The 24012-nt window shown below is 34.5% G+C and overlaps 2 protein-coding genes across 2 annotated transcripts; both read left to right on the top strand.

Annotated features, from left to right (window-relative positions):
- The first annotated feature begins 4367 nt into the window (after positions 1-4367).
- Positions 4368-12473, top strand: LOC107863256. The gene is made up of 10 exons (XM_016709094.2): positions 4368-4565; positions 7468-7681; positions 7955-8088; positions 8332-8376; positions 8473-8526; positions 9091-9195; positions 9281-9481; positions 9734-9819; positions 10684-11780; positions 11877-12473. The coding sequence occupies exons 2-10, from the start codon at positions 7498-7500 to the stop codon at positions 12143-12145; spliced, it is 2175 nt and encodes a 724-aa protein (XP_016564580.1). The 5' UTR covers positions 4368-4565; positions 7468-7497; the 3' UTR covers positions 12146-12473.
- Positions 12474-13783: 1310 nt separating this feature from the next.
- LOC107865084 lies at positions 13784-14488 on the top strand. The gene has a single exon (XM_016711438.1). The coding sequence runs from the start codon at positions 13784-13786 to the stop codon at positions 14486-14488; it is 705 nt and encodes a 234-aa protein (XP_016566924.1).
- The last annotated feature ends 9524 nt before the right edge of the window (positions 14489-24012 follow it).

The following is a 24012-nucleotide window of genomic DNA, read 5'->3' as shown; positions in this document are numbered from 1 at the left end:
TTTTTCTATTTTTCGTATTTCTTCTGTAGTTTGTTGTTTTATTTTTTCTATTTCCTTTTTCCTATATATATCTTCATTTTCTCTTTCTATTCTTACCATTGTTGTTAATTTATCTTCTAATTTTAATTCTTCTTTTTCTAACATTAGATATAAATGTTCACCTATTTTCTTATATCTTCTTCCTAGATTAGAAAATACTATTTTTATTTTTAATCCTTTGTGATTTTCATATATTTTTTCATCTATTATAAATTCTTCTTTGTTCATTTTATTGTGAATAGTTCATGTTGATATATATATATTCTAAACTGTCTATTTGTGATTCTAATTTTGATATTTCATCTTTTTGTGTATTTATTGAATTTTCACTAACTCCGGCAAATATATTATAATGTAGTCTTTCTATTCTTATTTTTAATTCTTTACGTTTTTCAGAAATAATTTGTTTTAATTCTTTGTATTTCTGCACTTTATTCATTTAAACCATATTTATAATATCTTGGTGGATATCTAAATCTAATTTTATCATAATTAGGTGGTATGTGTCTCATTCTTCTAGATTTTAAACGGATTATTAATTTTGCTTCAATACTAGATATTAAGGTAATTAGGTAGGCTAATCTTTGTGGGTTTTCTTTTGTTTTATTTAAACTTATATACTCTGAATAATTACTAATTAAAAATTCTTTAATTTTTCTAAAAGCTTCTCTATTTTTAAATGATCTTCTCATAATTAATTCAATAAACATAGATAAATTCTAACATATCTAACATCTCAATCAACAACAAAAATTTTGTTTAATAAATTTTCGGAGACTATTTTAAAAATTTTCTTGTTAAGCGGGAACGGAAAAACCAAGACCTCCCTTGTAGGGGCCAATTGCGAACTTGAAATGTTACATGCTCTCTCTGCTTCAACGTGATTTGATTTGGAGAATGAGGATTAACTAAGTATTATTGGGTCTAAATTTAAATATTGAATTTCAACTTTTTTAAAAATAAAGTTTACGTATTAAAAACTATATAAAAATATATTATAAGTCAAAAAATTAATGGTTCAAATTATTTTAAAAAAATTATTATCACAGAAAATATTATTTAATTGTTTAAATAACAACTAAAATAAATTAATTGAAATAGAGAGGGTATGGGACAGAATAATACTCCTTCCATTTCTATTTACCCACTTGACAAACACCTTAAGAAATAATAAATAATATATATTTTTTATTATATTACTTTTTGAATTTAATATATCAAATAATTAATAATAAAAATAAAAAACTATCTATTAATTTTTTAAATAAATAAATATTATTAGATATCTATGTTTAATAAAGCGAATCTATAATATATTAAAAGTGTGAAGAGCTTTAGAAATGTTGTTTGAACTTTTTGTCCTTCATTAAAAGTCTTTGGTTTGGAAAAAAATCATTTTTTTCACTATTTTTCTAATATTTATGAGTTGAGAATTAATTAAATATATTTATGGTAAAACTTTTTCTTATTAGAAGTTATCAAAATTATGACAACTAATATTTTTTTTCATTGGGTTAAGAATTCTAAATCAATTACATTTTATTTAAAATGATTTAAAAAATCTAGAAATAAATATAAAAGTATTAAAATAAGAAAAATTTAAACAGTCAAATTTTTAAAAATTTTAAGTACGTAATAAGAATGTAATCAATAATTTTGTAAATATTTAACTTTAAAAATAATAAAATATTTGAAATATTGAAATCTCGTGGCATGTTTTCATGGAACATATCTGCTCGTCGTTAATAAGAATTTTTCTTTTTGCACACGATTCTACACTAATTTTTCATATTTATAGGATTAAGTAGGAGACTTGTTTTAGCTACTTTTATTCTTTTCTTTTCTTAATTTGGTTATTTTTATAAAAGGAATACAAATAGAAGGGTCCTATTTATTTTGGAGACGAAACAGTGCTCCCTTTTTATTCTAACATAATTTATTTTGAACAGAAATACCAACCTTGATTTTTGAAGCATAAATATATCGGTTGTTATTTTTTTTTTATGTTCAAATTTGTTGTTTGATGTTTCCTTTTTTTCCCCTTTTTTTAATTTGTTTAATTGTGATGCCTTGAGAGAACAATAAAGTGAATAATTTTTTTGTGTGTGTGTTCAAAATTGTTGTTTGCTTTTTTTCTTCTTCTTAATTTTGATATTAGTTTTTGCCTGATTATGATGGTTTGAGAGAAGATTAAAACAAATAACAATCTGGTATTAGATTTGTTATTGAAAATTTATTCTACTTGCCTTTTTATGCAGTTTTTTGAAACTTGATGGGAGCTACAATTAAAATTGTGGTTGAATAAACTTTATAATGGATCGGAGATCGGAGATCTAAGATGATATTATTTGTTGGGCTTTAAGTTGGTGAATGACGAATAGTAATGAGAGGTTTCTTTTAATCACTCGAAACTTAGAACTCAACGAAAAAATAAGAAAGACATCACTTATTTTTACATTCTTTTGCATTGCTCCTAATATGTGATCTTTTCGAACTTTATTTATATTACTTTATAACTTTTAATAACTTTTACTCTTTTAATACTTTTTTAAACCTGTCTTAGTTATATCTATATCCTGAATTTTAGAAATTTGTTTATTGTAGATAATCTTAATGAAGGAAAAAAAATTCAATCAACATTTTAAGGACCGTCATTCTTCTATATGTAAGTGATTTTATAAAAGTGAATTCACTAAACTGAGGTGCGTACTCTAAACAAGTAAATATAAAAACGTTAGAATAAGAAAAATTTAACAAATACCAAATTTTTACAAGTTTAAAAAAAACAAGGAAAGATTTTAAATATAGAAATAAAAAAGAAAAATAATCATACCACAAATATGATTCAAATTGATGCGTCTCTCTTAGCCGTGATGATGTAAAATATATATGTGCTTATACTAAAAAATATGTTCGTGTGAAGAATCTTTGAAAAGTGATTTAAACTTTTATACTTCATTAAAAATTTTCACAATAGATAAAATTATTTAATTTTAAATAATCAAATATTACACGTGCGAGTAAACTAGTAAAAACAAATAAATATTATTAGATATCTATGTTTAATCTAGCTAATAAAAATAAATGAGGGAAGTAGTAGTTTATTTCTGGTCTCTTTTGTTTATAATGGTGCGATGGTGACTTTGGTAATGACGATTTAGCTGCCCCAAAAACACTACACAATTTTGCATGAACTGTGGAGGAAATTTACAAACTATATTAATAACAAAAGGGCATTTGTTTAAAAAAAATATGTCAAAAAAAGTTACTCCCTCGTTTCAAAAAAGAATGACCTACTTTGACTTGACACAAAGTTCAAGAAAATAAAGAAAACTTTTAAATATTGTAGCCTTAAATTAAAGTTGTGTCAAATGTACGAAAATACCCTTTAATCTTGTGGTCCTAAATATGTCATGTGGAAAGTTTAAATTAAAGTATTACCATAAAAAGAAAGAAATCATTCTTTTTTAAACGGAGAGAGTAATTTTTTTTTAAAAAAAGGCAATCAAGGTTGAGATGGTTCAAACATGTAAAGATGAGACACATGAATCTTTCAGTTTAAAGGTGTAAGCGGTTAACTTTCCTGGGTTTTCGAAAGGTGATTAGACAAGACATGTCGTACTTTAGTTTATTGAGCACATAATTTTAGATAGGACTTAGAAGATTATGGAGGGTACGAATCGGAGTAGAGGTTATGCCGATAGTTATGCATTGCCTAGTTTCTCCTTTCATATCGACAGTAATAATAATAATATTATTCTTGTAGTTCTTGTCCTTCAATTTTTGTTACTATCAATTTTTTTTGTACGTCGATTAATCTACTTCTTTGCTATACTTCTAAGGTCTATAAAAACACTCTTTCTACTTTTCAAGGGGGAGGAGGATAAGATCTACATACTCTTGACTCTACCGTCTTTGAACTCAACTTATAAAATTACATCGAATATGCTTTTATTTTCTCGGCCATTCATTAGTTACATAGAAATTAAAAAAAAAAAGACATTTTACTATTGCTAAAAATAAAATAAAAATGGATTACATACGTTTTTTTTGAATGGGTTGGTTAGAAGAAAGAAAGTTATGGTTTTCTTATTTTAAAAAAGAAAGATTACTATCCTAATGCCTTATTTTCTCTAAGATAATAAAATATTCCTACCAAAAATATTGGTCAATTTCTTAATTCAAAAATAGATTTAGTTAATCTCTCTCTATATTTATATTTTTAATTATATAGTAAATTATTTGTTTATTTTCCATATTCCATAGATGCCCAAAAAGATGTGCATATTTTGTAGTCTAACTAATTATATTTTCTCTCTTTATTATATGTTTGTCACACTTTCCCTACTTGTCACTCTCCCTCCTTTGGTCCCTCTTCAGATTTCGCCGACTCCTTCGCTCCCCCCTATATATATAAAGCCCCCTCTGCCAGCTATACAAACATTCATTCATACATATATATAATACCTTTCTCTTCGCCGGCGATTTTCAATCCCTCCGGCCGCCGGTGATCCCTCTCTGCACTGGTATGTATGTATGGTGATGAAGTCTTTTACTGTTGTCGTTTCTGTATATGTGTTTTACCGGCGTGTTGAGCACGGATCACGTCGCCTTAATGTGACGGAGTTCTGTTTCATTCTAATTAAGTTGGTTTTTAGTTTGATCTGATGTTGATATACTTGTTGAAAATCCTGTGTTGTATTGATTTGTTTATGTCATTGATAGAGGAGTTGTACTTATTTAGAGTTGCTTTGTTGTGTAAGAATTTTGTAGCAATTAGTTTTGATGTGTACTGATGCAAAAGTGCCATAGGAAGTATAGTATTCTGCTGTGTACAAGTGTGATATGTCAATTGCTCTGGAAATTTATCTACTGAAGTTTAGTTTAAATTACGATGCTATAAATAACAGTGCTCCAATCGGTAGCTGTGACTAGCATTTTGCATTAGTGATGTAAGGGCTGCATCTTCTTTTTAAACGGGATACCTGCCACCTCTCACCAGCAATAAGTAGTATCAGGTAACTCTTTTTTTTGGGATAAAGTCACAGATTGAAAGAAATCAACTACTTAGTAATTTTGTCTCCGCTGGGATCTAAACCTGAGACCTCATGGTTCTCAATTACTTCATTGACCACTAGGCCACACCTTTGGTGTAAGGGGTAGCACCTTTATTTAATGTTCTTATTTTAAATGCAGTTGATTCCAATCTTTGAGCCCGGTGTTCAAATTTAACTTCTATAATAATCTGCCTTATATTTCATTGTTGAAATTATAATTGACAGTGGCCTTCTAATGGGAATGATAATTTTGGATCCCGTCACAAGTTTTGAAACATTATGTTTAATGATCCATAATGTTGGTATGGTTCCTTACCTTTAATATTTATGAAGGAAAATTATACTTTTAAGTAGAAACATATGAAATTGGCTCTGTTGTTAGAAATAAGTTTAGGTGAGCTAAACTAGTTTTAACTTATAACAACTGGTTTAGTAATCTAGTATTTTACCTGGCTTGTCTGGTAATATATACTTTTAATTGAATTGAAAAGGATAGACTCACAACAACAACAAACCTAGTGTATTCCCACCTAGTGGGGTCTGGGGAGGGTAGAGTGTACACATGCAATACCACTACCTCAGGTGAAAAGGATAGACTCATAACAACAACATACCCAGTGTATTTTAGGATGATATTAGGAAAACTCTGTTCTCTATAAACAAAAGATAATACAACAACATCATACCAGTGTAATTCCACAGGTGGAGTTTGGGGAGAGTAGAGTATACGCACACCTTACCTCTACCTCCTGAAGGTAGAGAGACAAACAAAGGATAATGACAGTTGCAGTTTTTCTGGAGCTGGTCAATTAGACTGAATTACTGCTTACCTCTTGCTCTTAGTTTCTCTTCTACTTATGTCAGCCTATTTGGTAAGCATGCAGGGTGAGGATCTTCAAGGGACTGGTGTATACTTCACCATAAAACAACAAACCTTTTTCTTGTCGAGATGTTCAAGTAAATCTAGTTGTACCAATAAAAGCCAACTACAGTAGGCTTTGTTCTGGGATCTTTAATAGACTGTTGGCTTTTTCTAGGTTCTTGAATAGTCTGTTGCTTGAGATCAATTATATCCGTACGATGGGTGGAAAATTGATAATCTTATTTTTTTATTAGTTGATAGCCTTGTTTGCTGATACCTTTTCTCATCTGGCCCTCCTCTTGGACTTCGTTGCCTTTTAACCAATAATTTCTCTGGATATTAATCCATTGACAGACTGACTGCTTTTTCAAAACTCTTTAGGTATATTAGGAAAAATAAGAGTAAGAAAGAATAGGATTTCTGGATGAATACTGAGGAAGTCATCTTTCTTGCACGAATGGTTTCGGTTGGAAAATGAGCAGGTGTACTGGAGTTTTAGAGTCGATTGCATCCTAAATGATTGAAAGAACTTCTGAAAAGGGTGATAGCTGTTGATGGTAGAACTAGGTTTGCTAAATAATTAAATACTACAAAGCAATATATGCACACTCGAGATAATCTTCTCATTTAATGCTTGGGAGATTTACTTTGTGAAATGAACTGTCCATGCTTAAGCATCATAAAGTTAAAAAGGAACATATGTAGAATTTCTAAAAATGATTGCCGTGTCTTCTTTGTGCTTTCATGTAGGCTTTGGTTTTTCCAGTTAGCTATGTGTGGCTAACCAGAAAAGCTTCAAAGAATATATGCATTTTTGGATTGGATTAGAGGCAAACCTAGGACTTTCTCGAAAAACTGGAGAAGTGAACCTTTTTTTGATTAGTGAAATGAACATTAGGCCTAGCTCCTGTGTAGGAACTTTCCGAGCAATTAGTACTAGAGTTTCTCTACTTTATATTGATCTCAGATACCTGCAGAAAATAATTTATGCATCTGATTGAAAATTAGTAGAACAACTGAGATAGGTGGCAATAGAAGTATTATGCTTTTTCAGTTGCGTACAATAAACCCTTGTGGTCCGTCAGTTCCCCGGACCATAACGAGAGCTTTAGTGCACCGGCTGCCCTTTAGACTCTTTTTAGGTCTGGATGTTTTAATATTGGCTGTTTCTAGTCATGCACGTAATGTTGTTTATTATTCTTAACAGTCCCATTTATTTGCTGCAATTGTCCATAACTCAATGGCATTCTGTGATGTGCAGAATATGTTTTACGAGTGGTGTCTCCTCTAGGTTATTTCTACAGATACAAGTTATATTCATCTTTTCTACTTTTCTCTTGTCTCTTTTCCATTTCTGCTGTAAAAACCAAGTCTTTTGCATTTCTGTCTGCCATGATGAAGATATACCACACAAGCACCTCTCATACCTGCATATAGAGATATATCTGTCTTGGTTGCAAATGATGTTAACTTGGAATGTCCATAACTAATTGATAACTTCTGCTGCAGTTCAAATATATGAGTCTTAATTGAGAATTGATGCCGGTTGCAAAGCTCAGCATGGGTGGTGTTACTCCAGCTGCAATGAAAGCAGATGAGGGAAATGATTCTCTTGATACCTTAATTAGGCAAGCCATAGGCAAGGAGCCTCTTTTTTCTTTTTCAAGAACAGGGGATGGTCCAGTCCAGTGGTTTCAACTGCTTCATGGTTTAGAGCAGCAAGGTACCAAATAACATCAAAAAGGGCTGCATGCATAGCATACGACTTCCATAAGTTCTTCTGCATATTAGATAAGTGGGTCAGGGAAGTCACCAATATTTCAATTGGTTTGAAAACCTTGTGGTGGTAAAGAATGTTGTGCTTTGGGCCATACTTGTCTTTTAGGTGTAGAACCCATCAACCCATTTAGTACATGAAAATGACTCAAAATTGCTTATATATAGAGCTCTGGTTGAAGCCATGAGAATTGGTTGATTTATGTGGCTCTTTGTGCAGATAATGCTGGTGGTTGGCCTATGTTAACACCAGTGAAATTTCAAAAGTGTGAAAAGTGTACATGGGAATTTTATTCCCCTATAAATTATCGAAGGCATGTGCGTCTGCATCGTCGAGCCTTAAACTTTGATAAGGTATATTTAGATGTCTTTTTTCTTTATATTACTTTGTACTTACGGAAAAAAAAGAAGATATTTTGTTCCAGAGATTTATGAATTTCCTGTTTGCAGATGTAAATAACCATTTTTCAGTTTGATTTCCATTCTGGTGACTTTTGCTATTTTATTATAAAACTTAGTTGCAGATGTGTTTACTTGTCAATAATTTGAATGTGGCTGTGCTGTCATCTGCATCTTATCATATTTTCAATTTTGCAGGAGTCTCGCAAATTTAGGGATCTGCTGGGAGCATTTTGGGATAAGGTAACTCCCTTCTCCCCTCCCTAAATTTTCTCTTAGGGTGTTTTTCAGTGTCCATTGTTCCATAATGGCTATTTATGTTTGTGTAATTACATGCAGCTCTCACTGGATGAGATTAAGGAAGTTGTATCATTGCATGATGTTTCAATAAAGGTAATTGCCAGATTCACTTTCCCTCTGTTTAGTTATTTATTTGCCTGGAATTTGAAGTGAGTTCTTTTAACATGATAATTTGACACGTAAAGATAAAGTAAAGCTCATCTAAAGTCAACCATTGATCATCAAAATGCTTGCAGTGATTGTAGTAGGATTATGGTTTTGAGCTATTAGTTGCCTCTTACATCTCTTGACGTATATATGTGAAGTTGACAATAACATATTCATATCCTGCATGTTCTACCTTTTTCTATGAGTTACGACTTAATTCTTATGTTAGGGAGGTGGTGACTTGTAATTGTCGAAGATAATCACCACACAATTAATTGCTAACTGTGCAGAGAGTTAAGGATCTATGATTATTCATACTACCTCTTTATTTCATATAAATGTCTATTCATGCTAGAAATCTCAAGCTTGATTATAACAAGCTTAGGACTGGTGGTACAGCTTTGTCTAAAGTGACATTGTTGAAATGCTGTAAATGAGAAAATTCTGATGTGCCATTTTGCTGATCTTCAGACTTAAAAGGATCATTCTGTGGTTGATGCTGTTTTTCAGGATCTTTCTGGATCTTCACTTGTTCAGGACCTGGCAGCATCTATGCGAAAGCCGGCGGTCTGGACTCTTCCCCAAGATTATTATAAGGCTGGCTTAGCTTTGTTGGTAAGTGATTATTTCCACTCCTTGTCAGGTGCTATTGATATTCTTTGTGCAAAAGGAGCCAATGAAGCTCATAGTCGATTTGCAGGAGCTCATCCAAGCTACACCTCCCAAGCTTACCTCTCAGGAAGTATTTAGCATCCTTGATGATGCTAGCGAAAGAACATTTTTATGTGCTGGTACAGCCGAGTCGGTGCAAAAATATGTTTTTGATGGGGATGCTGCCAAAAAAGGTCTTGAGTTGAAAAACTTGGTTGCTTGCACTAGCTTCCTTTTTGAACAGAAACTGGTAGATCTTTCTACCTCACCTCTGAATTCTTTTTTGTCTATTTCGTGAAACTAGCCAGTTTTGTGTGTTGCCTATGTGTACGTCTATACGGATAGTAACGCCAGCGTAACGCAATTAAATGGATATTTTAGGTTCTGTTCTTGATACATTTTTGAAAATGCTGTTAGTTGCAAAACATTTTTTTTTCCTTTCTTCGCATCAGAATGTCCTTCAAACCAACATCCACAGTGACTTGTGTCTTGTTATTCCCAGGTAAAAGCATGGTTTGCAGACAAAGATGCTGAAGCTTTGAGATGCCAGAAGTTGCTTTTTGAGGAGGAGGAAGCTGCTCAAAAAAAGTGAGGCTCTTTTTTCTCCATCTTTTGTTCTCTAATATTGCCTTTTCATGTGTCCCACTAGTGATTATGGCTTTCGGCTGATAATCATTATTCTGTTCTTAGTAAGTAGTAACTAATAAAGTGGTGTGTCATATTTTCCCCTTTTCCCTTTATTGTACCGAGAATTATTGCTCTTTGTTGATCTTGATTTTTATGATATTCCAGCAGCTAGTCAGTAATTGATAAAGCAGTATTCTTTTTATTGTGTGGAATGAAGTGTTAGGGGAGCATCTACATGCTCGGTGTGTGATTATTTTGAGAAGAAGATTTATATGTTGTGAATTTGAGTTCTTGGAGTTTATTCCCTCCTTTCTTGAAGCAGAATAGCAGATGCTTTTCGAGTGGCAAGCAGTTTTTACTTTCTTATTTGGTTGTCGATTCCAGAAATGGTAAAAGCAATAAAGAAATGGACTTATGCATTGGAATCTCTGTTTATGGGGGAGAGCAGTTTGCTCTTATTTCACCAAACGAGCTGCACTTGTTTTCTTATTGTTCTTAGCCAACTGATTTGATGTGTCTGGAAAATGAATAAAGAGGAGAATCCAATAGCTTGCTTGTAGTTCGCCTTAGGGGATGGAGTGAGACTCTTAAGTCAAAGAAAACAATTTGACATGCGTAATATCACTTACGTAAAAATAAATTACATGATTTGTCCCCAGGGCTTTGGTCTAGAGATTGTTGGTTCCCCATTATTCACCAAGTTCCTAACTGTTCGTCATTCAAATGATTTTTGGGTTATCAAAAAGAAAAAGATACATGATTATATATCCACTTGTGCAGTTACAGAAACTTGTTTTCACCGTCATTCTTCTTCTTTATTGGTAGGCAAGCTGAGTTGTTGGAAAGGAAAAAACTGAAAAAGCTTAGGCAGAAGGAGCAGAGAGCAAGGGAGCAATCAAATTGGGTAAGGGGAGATTTGGAGGTACCTGTTGATTCTTTTGATGTTCCAATGGCCGAATCGTCCATCCTTTCAGCTGCAGTATCTGATTCTAACTCAAGTACTCCCGAAGTATCTGACGATGTCTCCTCCAGCATTGAACTTGTACAATTCTCTAACAATGAAGATATGTACATTGAAGCCCAACTTGATCTCTCTCGCCAGCATCTGGATCTGGTTGAAATTCAGGATGTTGAGCCCCCACAAGTATCTGCACATAATCCACGGCATTTCCCCCACAGCCAGTGGCAAGTGCCAAAATCACAAAGAATGGGGCGAAATGGTTTCCATAATAACCTAAATCATCAAGTACAGAAGCTTGAACTAGTGCAAAAGCATGGAGTTCTTAAAGACCGAGGTGCCCCTGTTAATAGCAGTAAGGTGTGGACAAGAAAAGTTCGAGTGCTAAATGGTGAGCGCGTTAGACTGGAACCGCAGAAAGAGGCAATAAATCAAAATCAGAGTACCTGTGAAGTGATGATTGGTTCTATATCTGTTCCAATGAAAAATTGCAGCACTCACGGACGGGGTAACTGTCCTGCCGTAGAATTTGACAGCACAGAGCCAGCCGTGCCTAAAAAGGGTTCACCATCTGTTTCAGTGGAAAATTGCAGCCTTCACGGACAGGATAACTGTCCTTCCATAGAAAGAGAAAACTTGGATGGCACAGAGCGAGCCATGCCTGAAAAGTGTAATCTTGTAGTGAAGCCAGCAAAGCAAGATGCTCTTCAGGGTGGGTCAAATGGGGCAGCTGTGAAGCTTTGGAGGTCTGTGAGCAGGCATGGAAGTGGACAACCTCCTGAAGAGGCTGTGATCACTGAAAAGTTGGATAATCCGGCTTCATCCACTGAAAGTAGTTTGCAATTGTGCTCTATAGACAACCCTATTGACAAGAGTAAGAATTACACATCTCAGGTTTCAGATGGTAATGTTCATCAAGGTCTGGCATTTTGCAGTGTTTCTGCAAAAGCTTTTCTTTCTCAGAGTATGTTCCCATGCTGTTATCCGTGCTTCTCTCTTAAGTTTGTACCGACTTATTTTCCGATTCATTTTTGTCTAACCTGTATGAAAATGAATGTAGGATGGAAGGAGGCTATCTCCGGAGATCATGTTACATTAGTCCTTTCCAATGACACCGAGGCTTCAGGACACCCAGATGCGCAAAGTGGCTGTTCAGAAGCAGCCCCAGCATCAGATGATCAGGAGCATGACATTCTTGTCAAAGGTGATAACCAGCGGGCAAATACTGGAGTTCCTAATTTATCTTCCAATGGTAATTCTAAAGTGAAGTTCAGGCAGAAGCCTGATAAGTCTATCAAGACGAGATACATCCCAAAGAAAAAACCTTAATATAGGATAGAAGTATTTCCTGATTATACCTGATTGTGCAGTTTTTAGTCAGTCCATCAGAGGTTCCATTTACCTGTGGTCTTCTGTCACAGTTGAAGTAAGGTTTTCTAGAGTAGCTTATATCCTGTCCTCTTCTTGGGGTTGTTGCCGCATTTTGGCTAGGGTAGCCTTCTTTTTGCAGCTTACAAATTTTCTGTTGTAAGTTTGGTTTAAAATTTTGTTTCATTGCTCATTATTTTCTGCAACAGCAGGTCAGCAACTCATTTTAGTTTGAACTATATGAGTATAGAATCAATTGATACAATGGTCCCAGCTTTTCACAGACCAACTGCTTGTCTTTCTTTTTAATTTTAATTGAGCACTGTCGCTCCCCTCCCGTATTTTTGGTGCTTATTTGCTATGGTTGACTGGCCATAAAGGTGGTCGGGCTTCGAATTTGATGTTTAGTCAAGTTGAGCAGTGGTACTTGCTTTGCTCACTTCTGTATAAGTACGCATGCAAATGAACTCTTCCCCGCTGTTATAGCCTCTTTTCTTTCTTTTGGCTTAAGCATATCCGATATTTGAAATTTTTACTGATCTGGAGTTGTGTCCGGTAGGCCTGCTAAAAGGTTGCATTTCCAGGCTTCCACTGGGTTTTGATTGATCTGGATTTGCGTCGAACAGACTTGCTAACTGGTAGCACTTCTACACTTGGAACTTCTAGGTCTCACTGGGTACTTGCATTCTTTCTTGTGCTTACTGGCTCTGCTTATCGTATCTTAAGAAAACAAATGAAGGTTCATTCCAATATACCCGATATAATTCGTCATTACTTGCAATGTGGTCATTTATAGATTACAAAGCTTCGAACAAATATTGAGTGACCCACTAACATAAACTTGAAATTTCAAAAATACCTTATGGCATGGAGGTCTGAAATTTCAAAAATGCCTTTGACATGAAGCAGGCATGTGGACAAAGAGATGCCTGTTTTGAGCCTCTTATTAGTATTGATTGATGATAGTAGCGATGCCTGCTTTGAGCCTCTTATTAATATTGACTGATGATAGTAACTAATTTTGCTGTGTGTTAAGTCGACTCATTTTTAGTTAGAAACTATTTTTAATCGAGCAACTTGTTTTTATCTTTAATAACTCCCTAGTAAAATGTTAAACTTAGTAGCTTCTTAACAATTTGACTACCGAAAGGGCCCTTAGCTATGGGACAAAGTAGTATAAATAACATAAATACCAATCATTTTGAAAGTAATTATACTCTCCTATTTTTTAAATTATTTTACTCTCTCCCTATTAATATACATAACATAACCGATATATACATAACATTCTGTGTATATATTGAGATTTTTGTAATATATTTAGGGAGTAAAAGTTTTTTTGTAATATTGAAAACATAAATTATGTATTTATGTAATTTTTAGAATAAATACCCACATGACATTCACTTGATCATCCAAATATAAAGCCTGCAACGTTCTCTCTTTTCAGCCACGTATTTTATCCAACACCTCCAACTGCCACGTGTTATCCTCCCCTTCCCACACCTTAAATCTTTCGATACAATTACTACCGAAATTTTAATTCTTCACTTTCTAATCTTTCAACCAAAAATATCAAATTTTTACTTCCATAGAAAAATGTCCGGTGGAGTTGGTCCATCCAGTGATATTAGTTTACCCAAAAATGAAAATTTTCATCACACCAAATCCCAAAGTCACCAACAATATAGAGGAATTTTTAGTTTCCGACAGCTCAACATGCTGGCCATCATAATCGTCTTTTCTTCTAGTGGCATGGTAAGTCTTGAAGATTTCTCCTTCGTGTTATTCTCCCTTATTTACATCTTCTTCCTCTCCAAAATTGCCTTTCCAAAAATTTCACCTCAAACAAATCCTCCTATTTTCAACAACAAAATCCTAAATCTTTACGTCTCAGTTGGAGCCCTTATAGGATTATTCCTCCCAATAGCTTATATATTCGAAGGAATTTACGAGGGAGATAAAGAAGGTATCAAAGCAGCAGCACCACATGTTTTCTTGCTTGCCAGTCAAGTTTTTATGGAAGGTGTGACTTTCAATGATAAATTTTCGTTACCCATAAGAGTTTTTGTTCCGGTTTTTTACAATTCGAGACGAGTTTTTACGATTATGGAGTGGTTAACGAGTGAAATATCGAAAGTGGATCAAGCTGAATATGGTGGGAATATGAGGAGGGTGAATATGGGGAGAGGTTTAGCTGCTGCTAATATGGTGTTTTGGTGTTATAATTTGTTTGGTTTTTTGTTGCCCGTCTATCTTCCTAAGGCGTTTAAGACTTACTATGGTGGCAAATCAAATGATTGATTCATGTGTGAATTTTTAGGTACTTTTGTTTTCGTTTTGCGAAGGGTTTAACTGTTCAAGTAGTTTTTAGTATGTATGTATGTATACATGTTAATGGTGACATATAATTAATGGATTTGGATTTTCCTGTGTTGCGAGTTGTTTAGTTGATCAAGAAAGGAAGGATATGCAAATAGATAGAGTTTGCTGCAACTATTGTTATTTTCCAGTTGGTTCGATTTGATCATTTTGAAAGATCAATTTCTACGTTGTAATTTCCTCCCTTGTTTCCTTCAATTTTCCCGTGGCTCATAATTTAAAAGAATTATGGAAATTTCATCTCCATTTAATAAAAGGGAAAAAAAATGGAAATTAGGTTTTTATTTGTATGCATGCACTTTGTAAACATTTATAAGGAGATTTCAGAAATGACCATCATTTGAGCATTAATTATAAATCTGAGCTATATTTTGAGTATTCATAATTCATAACAATAGTTCTACAGAGGAGAGAGGCGAGAGAGATTGCGATTGGCGAGGGATGAGGAGAGGCGAGCGAGATTTAGAAGAGAGGGGAAAGAGGCTAGAGAGGACAGATACAGGTTGTATTTGAAGAAATACAATGAATACAGTCTGATAGAGGAGAGATGTCAGCAAGATTTGGAAAAGAGAGGAGAGAGGCTAGAGAGGACGAATGCAGATTGTATCAACGAAGGTAGTCTGTTATATACAAGTTGATACATGTTATATTCAGTGTATACATGGTGATGTCTATACTATTGGTACAGTGGTGAGATCACTCTAGAGAGAGTCGACAAATACAGGCTGATACATGCAAAGAGTATACAAGAATACAGGCTCATACATACAAGAAGTATGCGATGAAATATATGTTGTATCAGCAAATACAGAATGCATACAAGTTGATATAGACTATTCGATATGTACATGTTGATACAAGCTGATTATATCATTTGTATTCATCCGCTTTTACATCACTTATGTTCATTCGTGATACATAACCACAAGTTGATAAATGTAAGATTGTGTATTGATACACTTGGATACAATTGTATCACTTGTATTTATCCGCTCTAGCATCAATTTTATTCAAAATACAAAATACAAAAATATAGAAGTACAAACCCTGCTAATACATACAAACTGATATATGCTGATACAAAATTATATGTTTGATACAATAATTAGAGGGATACAACTGATACAACTGCTACTAATATCTTTTTTTTTTTTCCACGTATTCGTTACATGTATTGGCATAACACAATTAATACAACAAGAGAGGGAAGAGAAGTGAGAGGGAGAGAGGAGAGAAGGAAAGGGAGAGAGGAGAAGTGTAATACCCCGAGTTTTCATGTCCTAAATTTCTCATCTTTTCTTCACGAAATTAGATCCAGCTTAAGGTAATGATTACTTATAAGTTGACTTTTTTGTTTCTATCTCAGCCTTATAACTATTCTCATGTCATTGCATGTATTCACGAAATCAGTTCAGTTCATGTATCATGTTCAGACTCAGTTATGCAATCATGTTTCAAGTCATCCATGTTCAGTGTATGGTCGCAGTTATCTTAGTATTCTTAGTCTAACCAGTCTCATTCGAGGACGAATGATTTCAAAGGGGAGATAATGTAACACCCTGCATTCTTGAGCTAGAAATTGAACCGTTGTTTTTACGTGTGTAAACTCTAATCCCATGATTTGTATTTGAATACATGTATCATGATCTTTATCCTAGTGTGTGAAGTTCTTATGAGGTGAAAAATCTTCATAGGAATCACTTAGAACAAAGTTGAGCTAAGAGCATTTGATTTGGTCAAATTTTCGTATTCGATTCTATAAGGGTCAATTTTGAACGTGTATAACTTTTTATATATGTGAAAATTTTCATCTTAAGACCCACCAAATTGTATATAATTGAATTAACTTTCCAACAATACCAATTTTGCCTTAATTTGATACCTTAGCGAAAAGTTATGATCATTTTCGTCAGAACCAGTAAGGGGTAAGCTACCGCGATAGCGCTGCAATGCAGGACTAAGTTACCGCATTTAGTCCCGTGATTCGGGGTAATATTTTTCTGCATCCGTAAATACAATCCCAAAGGGCATTTTAGTTATTTTCCCTTGCCCCCAAGCACCCAAGTGCGAATTAAAACACCAAAAGGGCATTTTCCCCATTTTCATCATCAAATCCATATGGAAACCCTTTCCTTCCCATGAACAAAAATCCAAACCCTTTTCCTCAAGAAATCCAAGAATTCAAGCTTTCAAGTTCAAGAATCTTCAAGAAAACATCAAGAATAGGATTTCTTTTACAAGTTCATCATTTAAGTCCCAAGATTCAAGCTTTCTTCCTCAAGAATTCAAGGGTTCAAGTTTCAATTCCAAGTTTCTTCAAGAATACGTTCAATTAAGGTATGTGGGTGTTCATCTATGGGCCCTTTTTACCCATGGAGCCTAAAAACCTTTTCTTGGATTAAAATACGAGTTTTTCTCTTTATGATCAAGTTGTATATATTTAAGATGAGTTTTATTCATGTTTTTCCTTGGTAGTTGAACTCAAATCACATCCAAGTATGATTCCATGAAATGTCAAGTTATCTTATGATTTAAGCTTCAATCTTTTATATCATATCAAAGTGAAGTTCATGTTATGACATCGAATTGTGAATTTAGCCATGTAATCATGTTGTTTTCACATGTTTTAAGACATTTCCATGTTCGAGTTCATGATTTTCACATGTTTGATGAAATGTCTATATTTTGGGTCTTTGAACCATGATCCTATACTATAGTTTTAAAGCTTTGTTATCATAATTTTAGATCATTCAGTGCTGGCGGGTTATGAACACCCGATACCTATATATTTCACATGACTTCAGATCTTTCAAGTAATGATTTTAGTTAAACGATGAATATTACCATTTACTCAGTTGTAATGATCACGATGAGCAATTCAGTTGTTATGTTCAGTTGAATTTAGTTCAGTCTAATATCAGTGTCAGTTTAGTTAGAAGTGGGATTTAGCACCGAGCGAATATAAAGATAGCAGCTTCCCCATCAGTTAGGCAGAGTCGTTAGTAGCAGTTTCTGTATTCCAGAACTACGTAGCCAGAGTAGGATATGCGGGGTCACCCATCAATTTAGGCTTGACTTCCTCTCACGAGTCACCTGTCAGTTTAGGCTTGACACCGTGGTCCTCTGGGACACCAGTTTAGTGGATCCACACAACTAGTGTTAATACCCATGGCACGGTATTGACACCCTTCCAACTGAGGTTACAGGTTGGACCCTGATTAGCTCAGATTGGGGCATGAAGGTTAGATGATACCTCCACAGTTTCAGTCAGTATACAGTATATCTCAGCTCAGGTTTGCTTGACAAAAGAATACAGATTTTCAGTTATTCAGTTATACAGATGTCAATCTTTCAGATTACAAATTATCTCAAAAATATGTTTATGTTTCTTCTTGCATTATCAGTTTTACATGATGTTATTTTTTATATTCAGTACTCATACATGATCTTCAGTCCATTTTTACAACATGTTCAGCTTTACATGAGATTTACATACAATATTCATATTTTACCACTTTCCAGCTTCAGTTCTACTTATTTTACAAAAGTAAAGATTGTAAGAAACTAAGTATATGATTCACCAGCACATCAGATTATGTTTGTTACTCATGTTTTAAGATACTCCAGCTTTCAATTTATTTCAGTCTCTTGGTGAGTCTACTTGCACTTAGCATGTATGTTTTAAGATTATGTTCCTAATCAGTTTTACTTCACCCCTACTTACTCAGTACATTTCAGAAGTAGTGATCCACATATATGTCTATGTGCTACATTGTCTTATGATGTAGGTACCAGTTGTAGCCTACACATCATAATCAAGCAGCTTTCAGCTTTCAGCCAACAGGTGATGAGTTCTCTTATTTCAGAAATTCCAGTTAGTAGTATTTTATGTACTTTTCTTTGATTATTCATATGTATTGATTCATGGTATTTGGAGGCATTTCCCAACCATTTATAGTTAATATAGTAGAGTCTTCATAGAGAGTCAGTCAGAGTCATGAAATGTAAACTCTAGCTCCCTCTTCAGTTTTATTAGGATGTAAAATTTATCAGTATTATAATTATCTAGATTATTCCATTATTATATTTATGCATAATAAGTTTAGCTATTTTATGTGTTCTAAATCAGTTGCTCAAGCAGTATGCCAGTTTATGGGTTAGCTTGGGGATCATTTAAGGTTCGAAGCACCAGTTACAACTAAGGGGTAGTATCGGGTCGTGACAAACTTTGTATGAGTTCAAGTGTCCTAGGGTGTCTATGAAGCTGTGTCTAGTAGAGTCTTGTAGAACGACACTAAGACCTTGGTACTTTTCTTCGAGAGGCTACAGGACATTTAAGAAGAGTTTTCCTTCTTTCATATCTCAGATCGTGCAGTAGAAGTGTTCTCTAAGAAACTTATACAAATTCTCATCCTGCTTCATTCAAGCCAGTTTTGCCTTGTTTCCGAGGTAACAAAAAAAATCAAGCTTAAATTCCAATCGAAAGAGTTTTCTCAGACAGTTATGGGATTACATGCAGGTTTAAAAGTATCCCATCAGTGCTTTTAGGTTTTGAAGTTTGAAGGATTTCTTTTAAGTTAAGTGTCTAAGTAGGTATTCTTTCATGCTTTATATTCTTATGTTATAACCTTTCAGTGACCTCTCTATATGTAAAGATAGTGTTGATGGACAATTATTTAGATGGGAGAGAGTAAATGTTTCTTGTGGAGAAAAGATTGTTGTATATTTGTTTTATGTAAGGCTATAAGGTTGAAGAAAGATTGAGGCAAAGATTTTGGTATATGTTATGGTTAGTTAAGAATTCTAGGTGTGTCTTCTTAAGAATAGTGCAAGAAAGTTGTTATTGATAGAGGTTTAGAGAATATGAAAAGATGCTTTTATGGGTGTTTGCCTAGAAGTTCGTAGATGGTTATAATGATAGACTTGAATGTCATGTTGGTATATAAGTGGATGGGTGCATTGTGCGCTAGTAAATTCCTAGTAAGAGGCTGAATTTAGTTGTTGAGGTGGTAAAAAGAATGATTCTTGAGATGAGAAGTTGTGAAAATGCATGGGATATTGAATTCATGTTTTAGACTAGTATTATAGTGTTATGTGCAGTATTGAAGGGGAGACATATATTTGAGGGAGTATTTGAAAAGTATGTCTAAGCTTGAAAGTAGCAGTTGCATTGCCTAAGGCCTAGTAATTCTATCCCAGCTTATGTTTCATAGGCCAATGTTCCATGTTACAGAGTTAATGCCATATTAAAATTCCTTATTCAGATATCTCACTCAGATCATGCCCAAGATTCTTTTCTCCCTACTGTTATTAGAACTTCTTAGAAAGAGTGTTAAAGAAATACTCCAGTTAAGTATAACATTTTAGTATAATTCAGTTTGTATAGCCAGCAATTCAGTTTAGCAGTCAGACAAACAAGTTCCTATGGTTTTTCCATCTTTCGATCTAGTTTTACTATCTAAAGTTTCATGAGTATGACCATTCCAAGAGGTAATTTGTTCGCATTCATTTAAATTATGAATTCAGTTCAGTTCATGCATCATGTTTTAGATTTAGATATTCAGTCATGATTCAGTTCGTAAGTGTCCCGTGCATCATCTCAATCTTTCCTTAGTATTTCAGCTAAGTTAGTATCATTCAGGAGATGAAAGATCCCAAGGGGGAGATGTTGTAATATGTAATGCCCCAAATCTAGTACCCGAAATGCTACACGGTGCTCATGACCCCAAAGGACCACAAGCTAACCCATGATTGATATCTGTACCTGAACACTGTATAATATACTGTATAAATGCAAAAATAGTAGGCTGAAACATGCCATAAGGTTCAAAACTGATAAACTTCTAATAAAAACCATATCTGAATAATGTGGTACAACAGTACCAAAACTGAAACAATTTCTAAAAATACTGAAGTCTGAATCTAGTCCGAAAGCCACTAATTGATTGAACTATCTGAATAAAGAGTTGATGGGACATGTCCCTAACTAACCACATCTACTAAAAACTAAGCTGAAATAATGAAATAAATAATCATATCATCCTCGAATGATGAGGACTCATTACTAAATCTGGCTGTTGAAATCTGGAATGCTACTGATACTCTGGAGCTCGTGCTTCTGAACCTACGGTATAAAACACCATAATACAAATGCGTCAGTACGATTGAATGTACTAGTATGCAAGTGAGGTAAGCTGAATGCAAAGGATTCAAATGCATGAACAATGCAAACTGACTGAATAACATGAATGTGAGAATACATACATGAATAAGTGACTGTGATTGAATTTGTGATGGTACTAACTACTGAGTCTGATACTGATAACATGAGTCACTGATAACTGATATAACTGATACTGAGTGACTATGTCTGACAGTCTAGGTTCTGATGAAACTAACTAAGTTCCGTACTGTTCTGAGTTGACTGTATCTGACAGTCCTGAAATTATGAAAAACTATCTGAGTTCTATTACTGAGACTGAATTTGAAACTGTAACTGTGGGAAGTAGTCATCTAACTGACATACCCCTAATATACCATTATGGCTGAGTTGGGATCCAATCTGTAACCCCAATTAGAAGGGTGTTAATACCGCGCCACTGGTAAGGACAAACTGTGAATGACCCTCATATAACAGGTTACTCTAATGAGAACGGTGGGACCCTCATCTAACAGGTTAAGCCACCTCATCTACCCTCATATAACAAGTTATGATGTCTTAACCTATGCTGGCTACGTAGTTTTGGATTAAAAAGATTTCTTATAAGAATCACACCCTCTAATAACAGGTGAGTTCCCATCCTTGGGCTTAATCGGTGCTAACTCCTACTCCCATCTGAATAGACATTGAACATGATTAACTGAACTGAAACTGGACTGAGTTCATGGAGTTCCGTTGACTGACGGAATACTACTGAGATTACTGAATTACTGAGCTTTCTGAGATTTACTGGGATTACTGAGTTTACTGAATTTTCCTGGGTCACATGACTGGCTGAATTCTACTGAACATAGCTTGACTGAGGATATCGTGAAAAATATGACACTGGCTCTAGGCACCCAACTAAATTGTCGGGTACAAGTACCCCCAGGACTCGATAGAAGGAAACTGATAAGATGTGACATTCATGAATACATGACTAACATCAACAATCCATAATACAATAAGTTGGGGATTTCATGAAGTATGTGGTTATCATAAACTTATACATGAATAGGATTGCATGTAAACATGGTACAATTTCATAAGGCTAATTCATGAGCAATCCAACAGACATTTACAAGGCACATTTATAGCATGGGAGTTCTTTGAACATAAGGGTAAAACATGAATCCATCATTTAAGTCACAATTGAACTATATTACATGATTTCTAGTCTTTTAGGCATTTTATCAAACACCTTATGTGCACCACTTAGGGCATAGGTATAATCATCAATTAACATATCATAAACCACTCAATTTATGGATTTAAACTCATATACTAACGTAATTTCATAAAAACACATTGAGATTCCAACTTGAGAACCATACAACAACAATCACATAAATTTAATCAACCCACAACATAATATTCATAATACATGATTTAAAACTTGATTCTGGGGCTTCATGGATGAAAGAAATCCATGAATGAACACTATGCATACCTGAGTTAATGAATTTGGAAGGATTGATGGAGAGTTCTTGTGATTTGGCCCTTGAATTTGATATCTAGGATTCTTGTTCTTGAGTAGAGTTGATTTTAATTTGAGAGACTAATGCAAAAGTTAGAAAATAATGCACTCTTAGGGATAAATCCCGTGATTGGGAAGAATTGAAGTCATGGGAAAAGACCAAATGACCCCTGGGATTTAATATCGCAAAAATTGGAAAATTCTCGATTTTCATCCTTGGTGCGATGTGCCACTATCGCGCCAAGTCACTGGAACTGGACAATTGGAAATATGTATGGTGGCGCAACGCGGAGCTATCGCGTTGCCACCTGGTTTGCGACCTGGAAGTTTGGTGTGACGCGGAGACATCCCGGAGATTCACTGGAAAAAGGATAATTGGGATTTAAGAGCCCTCCTTGTAATCATGAAGTCCTACTGGAAACTGACAAACGTCAATTTGGCTTATGGCGCGACGTGCCACTAGCTGAAATAACGGTGTTTTACGATTGAAACTTTAAATCGCCATAACTTCTTACCTTGTTATCGGATTTAGGAGAATTTGTTACCGATGGAAAGCTTATTCAATTTCCCACATAACAAAAAGTGAAAATATTGAAAATACCATATGTATTAAAGTGGATTCATCTTTAAAGCATGTCTTTGACATTTTCGAGATAAATTTAAGCTAGGTAAAAGTACGGGGTATTACAATATCTCCCCCTTGAGATCATTCATCCTCGAATGAGACTGATTGAGATGGGAGAAACAATAAGCTGAAGTACATAATAAACATAAACAACTGAAACATGACTACATGACTAACATTTCTGAGATTCATACTGAGCATGCATATCTGATGCATGATTTCATGACTGAGCTGATACATGAATTCATGATTGAGAGTACTGATAAGATGATCACGCATATTTGATGTGTGAATGCATACAAAACTGATTATATGACTAAGATTTCTAATAACTGAGTCTTCTCAAAAGGAGAATGCATGTCTGATACATGAACATATGACTGATCTGATACATGAACGTATGATTGAATAAGCAATGGTAAATGGATACCAAGTTTAAAATGGGAATCTGAGCGTGAAACTAGTTTGTAATTGGAACTTGAACATGAAACTCAATAAGCTTTAAGGAAAGCTATTACCTTGGGCTGAGTCTGAGTTTGTTGAGAAGAGGTGTGGATACTTGATATGTATATCTGCTTTTGCTTCCTAAGTAGCTCCCTCAACGGACTGATTTCGCCTAAGAACTTTGACTAGAGGGACTTCTTTTTCCTCAGTCTACGAGTCTAGTAGTCAAAGATTTCAATTGGAATTTCTTTGAATGAGAGGTCGTTCTGAACATCTATGCTCTGAATAGAGACTACAACTGCTGGGTCACCTATGCACTTCTTGAGCTCATAAGCTACCTTGACAAAATGACTGAGAATTTTGAAGGGACCGCGATATCGGGGACTGAACTTTCCCTTCTTGCCGAATCTCTTCACTCTCTTCATGGGAGAGATCTTTAGATAAAAATAGTCACCAATATCAAACTCAAGATCTTTTTTGCGCATATCTGCATAAGACTTCTGTCAGCCCTGAGCAGCCCGGAGTCTTTCTCTGATCAACTAGACTTTCTTTAAGGCATCGAATACTAAGTCAGTCCTTATAATTGAGGCCTCACCAACTTCAAACCAACCGACTGGAGATCTGTACCTCCTACCATAGAGAGCTTCGAATGGAGCCATCTTAATACTGGAATGATAGATGTTATATGCAAACTCAATCAA

The sequence above is a fragment of the Capsicum annuum genome, chromosome 3 (genome assembly GCF_002878395.1).
Source record: "Capsicum annuum cultivar UCD-10X-F1 chromosome 3, UCD10Xv1.1, whole genome shotgun sequence".
NCBI lineage: Eukaryota > Viridiplantae > Streptophyta > Magnoliopsida > Solanales > Solanaceae > Capsicum > Capsicum annuum.
This window is presented reverse-complemented; position numbering and strand designations above follow the sequence as displayed.